Source organism: Elaeis guineensis, chromosome 7 (assembly GCF_000442705.2).
Source record: "Elaeis guineensis isolate ETL-2024a chromosome 7, EG11, whole genome shotgun sequence".
Taxonomy (NCBI): Eukaryota; Viridiplantae; Streptophyta; class Magnoliopsida; order Arecales; family Arecaceae; genus Elaeis; species Elaeis guineensis.
In genome coordinates, this window is record NC_025999.2 from 41,757,561 (window position 1) to 41,767,680 (window position 10,120).

Consider the following 10,120-nt stretch of genomic DNA (forward strand, 5'->3'; position numbering starts at 1 on the left):
CCTCTGGGTCTTCCATCATCCTTGCCGCCTTCCTGCACTCTCCAGGACAACCTAGGTTAGTCTTGGAACTTCTCGCTGTTTTTCTATTTTTTCTCCTTCGTGCTCTGTTCATTTAGCTTCCTTGAGGGCCTGCTCGCTATTTTTTCTGATTTTTTCGAGATTTTGTAGCTTTTGTTTAATCCAAAATATCTTCTGATATCTCCTCTTCTAGTAGTTCTAAGAGTTCGTCAGCCCCAGTTTCCCAAAGTCCCGATATCGTGGCCGAACCCGTAGCCAGGACTGAACCTTGTCTGGCCTTTGCACCGGACACCATCCCCGACTCCTTAACTCTAGATGAACTCTCACTGATAAGGATTCAGTATGGAGTTCCTCCGGAGTACGAGCTGGAACTTCTCGAGCAAACTGATCGGGCTAGCGCCCCTCCTCCCGGCTGCTTCTATCTGTATCAGGAGGCCTTCTGTGTCGGGCTTTGGCTTCCGCTACCATCCCTTGTCGTGGCTCTCTTTCATTTTCTGAATATTTCTCTAATTTTTATCGTGCCGAACTCCTTTAGATTTTTTATAAGGTTTCTTTCTCTTTGTAGTTTAGCTGAAGTTCGACCGACTCTTTCTTTATTTAGGAACTTCTACACCTTCAAGCACCATCCCTCGGTAAAGGATTGGTGGTATTTCTCCCCCCAGTTCAGTAGAAAGGGGTTACTGAAAGGCACCCCCTCTTCTATCCATAACTGGAAGGAGAAGTTCTTCTATGTCCGATGCCCGACCTTGGAACTAGGATTACCCCCGTGGGGTTCCCTAAGGGATTCCATCCGCCGGGCCCCTATCCTGGAAAAGGATGACCTCGAGGCCTCCAAAAAACTTGAGGCCTATCAAGCCCCCCTCCTCCCCGACCTTTTGAGGGAACAACTTTTGTTCAACATCGGCCTGAGCCATCTTAATCCTGCCGGTACCGATTCATCATTTCATTCTTTTTTTTTTTCATTTCTCTTATTCCATCTCTGAGCCGTGTTGGTTTCCTTCTATCGCAGACATGGACACGAGCGTGGCTCAGAGGCTAGCCCAGGGTCTCAAGACCCACAAGAGGAAAGATGCCTCAACCTCGGGGTTGGTGAAGAGAGCCAGGACAGAAGGGACAAGCTCGACCGCGCCTGCTCCGGTGGCCATCACCGTCGAAGTCCCTTCCGATGCCGAAGTGGCAGTCCCCCGAGCCCTTTCAAGGAGCCCCCCTGACCGAGGATCTCGCTCCTGAGGTTCGTCCCGAGAGGGTACCCGAGGTCGAAGGGAGGAAGAGAAAGAAGACCCTGGCCTGGAGGAGCCACAGTCGCAAGGTTGCCGTTGAGGGGGCCAGCGGCTCCGAGGAAGATCTGGGGGACAATCCCTTCAACAATAGGGACTTGATAAAGAGGCTGATCGAAGGGTACATTCTGCTCGAGGTCGTCGAAAGAATCATCCTCACTAATCCTGAGCTGCGGGTCTGGGACTCCCTGGGATCCTTCCTCGAAGTAGGTTAACTCACCTTTTTCCTCCTTCTTGCCTCTTTATTCGACTTATTCTTCAGCCGTTATATTGACTCCCCAATCTTTCATGCAGATTAGGCACCAGCTGGTTGCCAATGTCGAGGCGGTGAAGATCGTCAAGAAGGAGGCAGCTCGGATAGAGGAGGGTCGCCTAACCGAGGCTGCCCGCCTCGAGGAGAAGATCGTCGAGGTCCACAGTTTCCAAGAGGCACTGGGAAAAGAGGGATAGACCTCATCCGATCTGAGGACCGCCTTGGAGGAGGAGAGAGAGAGGGCTGAGGCCGAAATCTTCAGACTGAGGGCACAGGTTTCTGAGTTGAAGGTGCAGGTTTTCGAGCTGAAGGCGTGGATTCCATCCCTGATTTTGGAGGCAAGGGCCCGAGCGATGGAGGAGTTCAAAGCCTCCTCCGAGATGGAGGATCTAAAGGTCCAGTTCGGCCAGGATGCCTTTATCAAGGGTTTCGAACTCTGTCAAGAGAAGGTGGCCGGGAGGTTTCCCGAATTGGATCTCAGCTTCCTGAACGAGGTGTCCGATGATGAAGACAGACCATCCGAGGTCACCGTCGATGATCTTCTGGGGATGTCGAGCCCCTCTACTTCTACCCCAGAGGTCCAGAACCTCTAGCTTTGTATTTTTCACTTTGTGGTGATTTTTTCCTCATTCTCTTGTACTTGGAACTTATTTGATCAATGAAGCTGGATTTGTCTTTACAGATGGTCCCTTCCCCCTTTTTGTATTCTTTTCCTTCTCTTTGTCTTCTTGCATTAATTTGAGTCGTGGAACTCTTGTCTTCCAACGATAGTGTCCTGCAGAAGCTCTTCCCCTGTCGGAGGATATTCCCATAAAGTCGATGATACGAGACCTACAAAGAAAAGTTCGTCGGTCGACAAGAAAATCTAAGAAGCTGGAAGACGAACTTCATCGGCTGAAGAAGAGCCACTCGAAAGTTACTACGGAGGCTATTCACCTTCAGGACCTCCATAAAAAGGGGCTCATGGAGTTCACTCGAAAGAAGGCCGACTTCGCAATGGAGCTTGAGGAACTCTGGAAGCGTGTCAGCGATCGATCTTGGGCTTAGGCTTCCAAGATCAGTGCTCTCGAGGTCGAGCTGGTGGCTGCATGGGAGAAGATCGGCCAGCTGGAAGGGAGCTCGTTCTGGCTCACAGTCCAAGCCGACCATGATCGAGACTGGTCAAAGAAATTCTCCGATCTTCAGAAGCAGCTGCAGGATGGTGAGGTGAACTACAACGCCTACCGACTCGGCTGGAGTGGACAGGTAGAGGACTACCGAAGGAAGCTCCAGACGGTGACCGATGAAGTAGCCCACCTTCGAAGGCAGTTGTCCGGGAGAGTCCAGCCTGCCTCTGCACGTGGCTTCGATGAGCTCTGCTCCTTGAGGGAGACTATGGTGGAACTGTCTGTGGCCCTTGGGTGGGGGGAGGCCGAACTGCAACAGTTGAAGATTCAGCTAGTCCACGAGCAGCAGGCGGTCAAAGATGCCGAGGCAAAGTCTGAGGTCCTGAGGAGGAGGCTTCGAGAGTCAGAGGATGAGCACCGACGGTTCCATCGGATGTTTCAGGATATGCTACTAAAAAAAAAGATCTAGAAGAGGAAGTCAAAAATTTAAGGCAATCCATAGCAAGGGTCGAAACCGAGAGCTCGAAGTCGGAAGAAACTGGGCTTCCTTAGAGCCTCTTTTTCTTCTTTCTCTTTCTTTTTTTTTCTTGCCTTTAAGGCTTTGTAATGCATACTTCACCAATGAAATGAGAATGAAATTGTTTATTACCTCACTCATTTTGGTATTAAATGGTTGTTTACCAAACTCCATTTGTCTTCCATCTTGTTTGGCGTCGATGTAGTTTGTAGTCCCTCGCTGGTTCTTGCGTTGAGTCGTCGTTCACCGAACTTCTTCTGTCTTCTGTCTTTCTTGTTGTCGATTAGTTTGAAGGTTTCTGGTTGCCGTCGTGTTGATTTGCCCTTAAGGACTATAGATTTTCGACAAGGGTTTTCTCTCTCATCGAGACGAGGTCCCTTGTGCCTTTGATGTGGTTCATTTTTCACCTATCACCAGTGTAGTTCGTCGCTTTTTCTTTTCATCTCCCCTCTTTTTGTGTTTGAGTGAGGGTCTTCCCTCAGCTCTTGATGGGGCCGTGAGAGTGTGGAGGAGTCATTGAGGAAGCTTTCCTCCTTGTTGATCAACCGAGTCTTTGTTTGCATCGGGATGGGGTCCTCCCCTTGTTCCCGACAGTCGGTTTCAGCTCGTGTCAGGATGAGGTTCTCCTCCTATTCCTGACAAGGCTGTGGGGGCACATAAGGGCCATTGTGAGGGTCTCTCCCTCCATCCGATCTTTAGAAAACCGGACCTTCGACTTTGCTCATGCTAGGATGAGGTTTTCCTCCTGTTCCTAACAAGGCTGTGGGGGCATATAAGGGCCGTTGTGAGTGCCTCTCCCCCCATTCAGTCTTTAGGAGATCGGGCCTTCAACTTTGCTCATGTTAGGATGAGGTTCTCCCCCTGCTTCTAACAAGGCTATGGGGGCGCATAAGGACCGTTGTGAGGGCCTCTCCCCCCATCCGATCTTTAGGAGATCGGGCCTTCGACTTTGCTCATGTTAGGATGAGGTTCTCCTCCTGTTCCTAACAAGGCTGTGGAGACTCATAAGGGCCGCTGTGAGGGCCTCTCCTCCCATCCGATATTTAGAAAATTGGGCCTTCGACTTTACTCATTTTAGGATGAGGTTCTCCCCCTGTTCCTAACAAGGCTGTGGGGGCGCATAAGGGCCGTTGTGAGGGCCTCTCCCCCCATCTAATTTTTAGGAAATCGGGCCTTCAACTTTGCTCATGTTAGGATGAGGTTTTCCTCCTATTCCTAACATGCTTAATTTCATTTGTATAGGGGAGTTATCTCCCATCATTATAAGCTCATACCAAAAGGAAGAATGCACAAGTATGAAGAGAATTTTTATTCAGGGCAAAGTTGTTGGTAATACATTCGTAGATTTTTCAAACCCTATAACTGCGGAAGGTTTGCTCCTCGCTGGGGTCCCCCCGAGACGGAGTTGATAATATCAATCGGAGGCTGATCTTCTGGCTACTCCTCCATCCTTGGTGGTTCCGGCTGCGGTAGGGTCCTAGGCCGATTTTCTCTTCCTTCAGGTCGGCGTCGAATGAACCTGTCGAGCTGACCCCATCTGATGAGCTCCTCGATCTCATCTCGGAGCTGAATGCACTCCTCCGTATCGTGGCCATGGTCATGATGATAGAGGCAAAATTTGTTCAGATTATGCTTTTCGAGGTGCGAGCGCATCCTCTCCGGCCTTGGGAGCTGCTCCCTAACCTCCATCAGCACTTGAGTTCTCGATGCATTGAGAGGGGCGTAGCTGTGGAATCTCCCGGGAGGAGAGCCTCGCCGAACTCGACGGTCTGGGCTTCTCTGTTTATGAGCTCGAGGAGGAGTCGGGCATGCTTGTGCTCGGGAGGAGTTTGAGAGCGTGGCCAAGCTTCACCTGGTCCTCTTTCTACTGTGGGCTTGCTCGAGTCTCCCATTTGCCGCTCTTTCACGGCCTCCTCATCCTTCATCTTAAAGACTTCCTTTGCTCGGGCATATCCTTCGGCCCGAGCCAGCAAATTGGCAAAATTCCTGGGATACTTTTTTTCCAAGGAGAATAGAAGGTCATTCTTCTGAAGGCCACCTTTTAGAGTGGCCATCACGATCGATTGGTCCAAGTTCCGGACCTCCAACGCAGCAATGTTGAAATGGTTGACGTAAGCCCGGATGGATTCTCCCTCCCTTTGCTTGATGTTGATGAGGGACTCCGAACCTCTCTGAGGATGCCGGCTGCTAATAAAATGAGCCGTGAACTGGTGGCTCATCTGATCAAAGGAAAAGATGGTACCCGACTTCAACATCGAGTACCAGTTCCTTACTGCTCCCTTCAGGGTGGATGGAAAAGCTCAGAACAGAATGGCGTCCGGCGTGCCATGGAGCAGCATCATCATCCGGAAGGCTTCCAGGTGGTCGATCGGGTCCAAGGTCCCATCATAGCTTTCGAATTGGGAGAACTTGAAGTTTGGTGGGATCGGTTCCTGCATGATCATTTAAGAGAAGGGGGGTCAGTACAGATGTCCTCACCATAAGCAAGGGGAGCGTGACGGAGTTCTTCAATCCATCGGTTCATCTCTTGGAGCCTTCGATCCAGGAAGTCCTCTCGACTATAGGTCTCGAGGGTCTTCAGATAGAATGGAGGTAGAGATCCTCCAAGAGTAGAATCATGATCGGACTGAGGGCTCTCCACCCTCGGATTTGTCTTTTCGAGAAAGATGGGGCGACTGGCCCAAGTGGCCCACCCCACCATCGGATTTTGAAGTTCCGACGACGTTCTCTCCAACTGCACCGATGTCTGTGGCTGTTGTTGCTGTTGCATGGCCTGCACCGCTTCAGTGAGGCCCCTGACCTGCTGGACCAGCAGGTCGAATTATTCCACACCGACCGCCATTGCCGGAGGAGGAGGAGCTTGGGAAACTGGAGGTGAGGTCGGAGCCTGAGATCTAGCCGTGGAGGCCGTGGATCGCCTGGTGGATGCTCTGTGGGAAGGCATCAGGTGAAGATCTAGTAGAAGAAGGAGAAGAGAATGTCGGAGAAGATGATCGGAATCAGTCCCGTTAAGCACTCCTTTAAGAACAAGGGTACTGCAAAGATATGGTCCCTTCGTCTAGTGCCAATTCTGTTGGTGCAGAATTCTGCCGAAGTCGGAGAAGCTGGAGCTGGGATGACCGCGGCTGCCGTCGGGACTTGCAAAGAAAGTCTAAACTAGAGTTGGGGCTACTCCGGCAAGACCCTCCGATATTCAAGTCAGTACTCTGCTTCAACAGAAATGGAGTGCTCGAGTGAAAATTTTGGCAGAGTTTCGAGACAGAGTTACCAGCCTGGAGAAGAACGTGTCCGGGGGTCCTTATTTATAGATGGAGGGTGTAACTGACCGACAGCGACGTCTGTAACCGTCTGGAAGTGGACCGCTCAGAGCCACGTGGAGTTTGTTACGGAGAGTAGTGGCGTCAGGGGTCATTCAGGGCCACATGGAGCTTGTTGCAGAGAGTGGAGTGGTGTCCGTTGTCGGGACTTGCCAAAGAGTGGTGGAGCTGCAAGGAATCCATTGCAGAGAGTAGGGCAGGAGGGCAGCTCTTGTCGTGACTTGTCAGAGAGTTTGGATCCATCGGCTGAAGCTCGGCTGGGATACCTAATGGAGCAGAATGGCTCTTTACTTCGTCATTCTAGGAGAGGCTCGGATGTTCCGAGGTCGCTGATGAATCTACCATTGTCGGACACTTCGGATGCTGACGTTTCAGGCGGGTGTCATCTGCTATAGGAGCTCGGATGGAGATCTTTGTTGACAAAGTCTGAAGAAGTCAGTCTGGGATTTATCTGATGCGGAAGCTCATCTGAAGATCGTCTGCCGGGGAAGTCGGTTTTATGGAGAGCTTGGTAGGAGGTCGGTCGGTGATGGACTTCGGATAGCGCTGGGGGGGCTCAGCAGACATCGAAGGCGATTGGCTATCGCAGGGACCCCGTTGCTGGAGCTCGTCTGTCATAGAAGCTCGTTCGGAATCCATCCACTGGGGAAGTTTGGACGAGCTTCAGCTCTCGCGAGAGGTCGAAAAGGGACTGCTTATCACAGGAGCTCGGGCGAGGACCGGTTGCCATGGAAGCTTGGAGTAGTGTCCCACTGTAGAAGCACGTCCAGGGCCCACTCGTTATGGAGTAGCTCGGTTGGAGTCTACCTGTGGTAGAAATTTGGAAGAAATTTATTTATAGTAGAGGCTTGAGTCGGGATTTTCTTACAGTCGACGTCTGGGATAGACAGCCTGCTGTAGGAGTTCGGAGTAGACCATTCATCGTAGAAGTTCGGCTCTCATAGGAGCTCGATCGGGATCTGAAAGGTGGTCGACCGTCGAAGAACTTAGAAGGAGTCTGGTTACTGTAGAAATCTCATTGTCGGGGAAGCTCGGATGCTGACAAAGCCCGGAAGAAGTTCGGGGGTAGTCGGTTGCTGTAGAAGGTCGGCTGGCGGTGAGGCCCAAAGAGCTTTTGGGGCGGCCTGGTAGACGAATGGAGGAACTCATTATCGGAGAAGTCCAGAAGAGTCAGCCTTTTAGCGACTTCTACCGGGGGATATTTCATATGCAACAAGACCCAATCTTTTAAATTAGCCAGGTAAATCAAGATCGATGGTGGTCCCCCCATTGCTTTCCTTAGACACCAATAAATTGGCCAGATAAGCGAACGAAACCAATTAAATAATTATGTTTCAATTACTTATCTTAGACACTAATAGGTCAATTAGTCTAAATAGGTTAACTCTAGCAAATCGGGCTCAAACCATTGAGTCAAATTAGGTCCTTAGGTGAATCGATTCTACATATGGAACTCAATCAATTTGATCAACAATAATTGTATGATCATTTAACTTAATTAATCTGATCCTAATCAATACTTGACTCGGTTCGATCAATTACTTAATTGTATTAGACCCATATGACTCAAATCAAAAACCTTAGATGCAATCCTATTACATGATCAGTTTATAATTTTTCCATAACCAAAACCCTCACGCACAAACATAAATTTTAGATTTCAAAATTAAATTTTAGATCTAATTTTTTTACATAAAAATAAATTTTAAATTATAAAAATAATTTTCAGATTTAACATATAAATATATATCACATATATGCATGTAAAATTTAGAACTAAATAAAATTCAGATCTACTACATGATATCATATATCTCATATACTAATCATGAATCATATCAAAAGTAATTTTATGACCTTAAGCATGCAATTATATATCTCATATATGAATTATAAATTAGGTCATGTTGGGTATAAAATAGCCTCCTCCGGTCGAAGTTTGCAAAAGACCGATCCTTCGGGACTCTTCCGGCTCCCGACCTTGTATGAGGTGCCTCTCCGAACTCCCTCGGCTGTCCAGACTTCTCCGACAACGGACTTTTGCATTCATCCACCGGGCCACCCCAAAGGCCCTCTGGGCCTCACTGACAGTCGACCTCCTACAGCAGCCAACCATTCCCCGAGTCTCTCCTGGACTTCTTCCGGCCACGGACGTGCAGGAACCAGATCTAGGGTTTCAGGGTTAGATCTTGAAACTTTTTCAAGATCATTCAGCGAAGACTAAAATAAATCAAAATTTATTTTTTAAAATTAGAAAATCTCTAGATCTAAGATCCTATTATATGATTATTACATAGCATTAAATTAGAAATTAAAATATATAAATATAGCATGAACTACATGTTGATCACATCAACATGTTTCTATACTACATCTAATGTATGTATTAAACAATAGATCAGATCTATTACCTTGCAAGTTAGATGTTCTAACCTCGCTGATCCGGGCTTGAGGATGATGTTGCAAGCTGCATATGCGTCCGGCCTCTAGGAGTCATCCACACGAGCCCATGAATCTCGATCAGAAGTCCTGCTTCAGGAAATCAGCACAGTATGCTAGTACTGCGCTGATCCTTCTTTGATGGTTGATCAGGTGCCTCCTTCTTCTTGATTTGGACTCTTCTAAAGATGAAAAGTAAAAGGAGGAGTTTCAGATCTGAGATGCTCTTAGGAAACTCAAGATGGAGGGAAGAAAGATATGAAAACAAACAACCCTAGAAGAAGACCCTCTTCTTCTTCTCGTTTCTCTCTCTAGACACCCTAACTTGTGTCTTTTATATCTCCATGACCCAAAGGTCTTTCTCTCTAATTTTTGGGTGGCTCAAAGGTCTCTCAAATCTCTATCTTTTTGAAAATTTTATAAAGAAACTCATTTTATACAGAGAGATATGATAGAGTCCTTGTCTAGATCAAATACCTAGTCAAGCTTATCCAAACATGGCAAGTTAAGGGGTGCCCAACTCTTGAGCACCTCCTCCATATTTTTGTGCATGGATCACTAGCAAAGGGTGCACAATTTATACCCTAAAAGCCATAAAAATGTTAAAAAAAATTTGGATAAATTCGATGCAAAATTGAAAGAGTTTTGAATTTCTAAAACTCTATCTCATAGAATTCAAAATCCAAACTTATTCCTTTTTGATTTGATCCAAACCACCTTCCATGTAAGAAAGAAGAGAGGAAACTTTTTGTGAATGTGAGAGAGACCTGGGAGAGGGCTTTTGTCGCACAAAATAAGTGAAGATTGGCATTGAATAAGAGAGAGGGCGTGGGGAAGGCTTATGTGGCGCAAGGTGGAATCCTAGTCTTACTAGGATTCTATCTTATGACTTGTTTTAATTTGGTTTCTCAAACCAAATCAAACCAAAATTAGATCAACCTAATTAAAATAGGTCTTAACCCAATTAAGAATTTAATTTAATCAGATTAAATTAGATTTAAATCTGATTTAATTTTTTAATCAAATTAGAAATTAGATTGACCTAAGTCCTAGTTGAACTAGGACTAGTTTTTCCTTGCACTTGGCTTATCCAATAAACCAATTGAACTTGATCCAATCAAGTCCAAACTAAATCTAATTAAATCATATTTAATTAGACTTAATCTCAGCCCATTGACTTAATCAAATTAAGC

General features: G+C 47.4%; 1 protein-coding gene across 1 annotated transcript; it reads left to right on the forward strand.

Annotated features, from left to right (window-relative positions):
* Positions 1–689: 689 nt before the first annotated feature.
* Positions 690–2,097, forward strand: LOC140859048 (uncharacterized). Its single transcript, XM_073260257.1, has 2 exons — positions 690–1,501; positions 1,590–2,097. The coding sequence occupies exons 1-2, from the start codon at positions 1,184–1,186 to the stop codon at positions 1,743–1,745; spliced, it is 474 nt and encodes a 157-aa protein (XP_073116358.1). The 5' UTR covers positions 690–1,183; the 3' UTR covers positions 1,746–2,097.
* The last annotated feature ends 8,023 nt before the right edge of the window (positions 2,098–10,120 follow it).

Coding starts and splice junctions, on each gene's coding strand:
- LOC140859048 (XM_073260257.1), top strand. CDS start 1,184: ATGCCGAAGTGGCAGTCCCCCGAGCCCTTTCAAGGAGCCCCCCTGACC. Junction 1,502..1,589: donor CCCTGGGATCCTTCCTCGAA/GTAGGTTAACTC, acceptor TCTTTCATGCAG/ATTAGGCACCAGCTGGTTGC.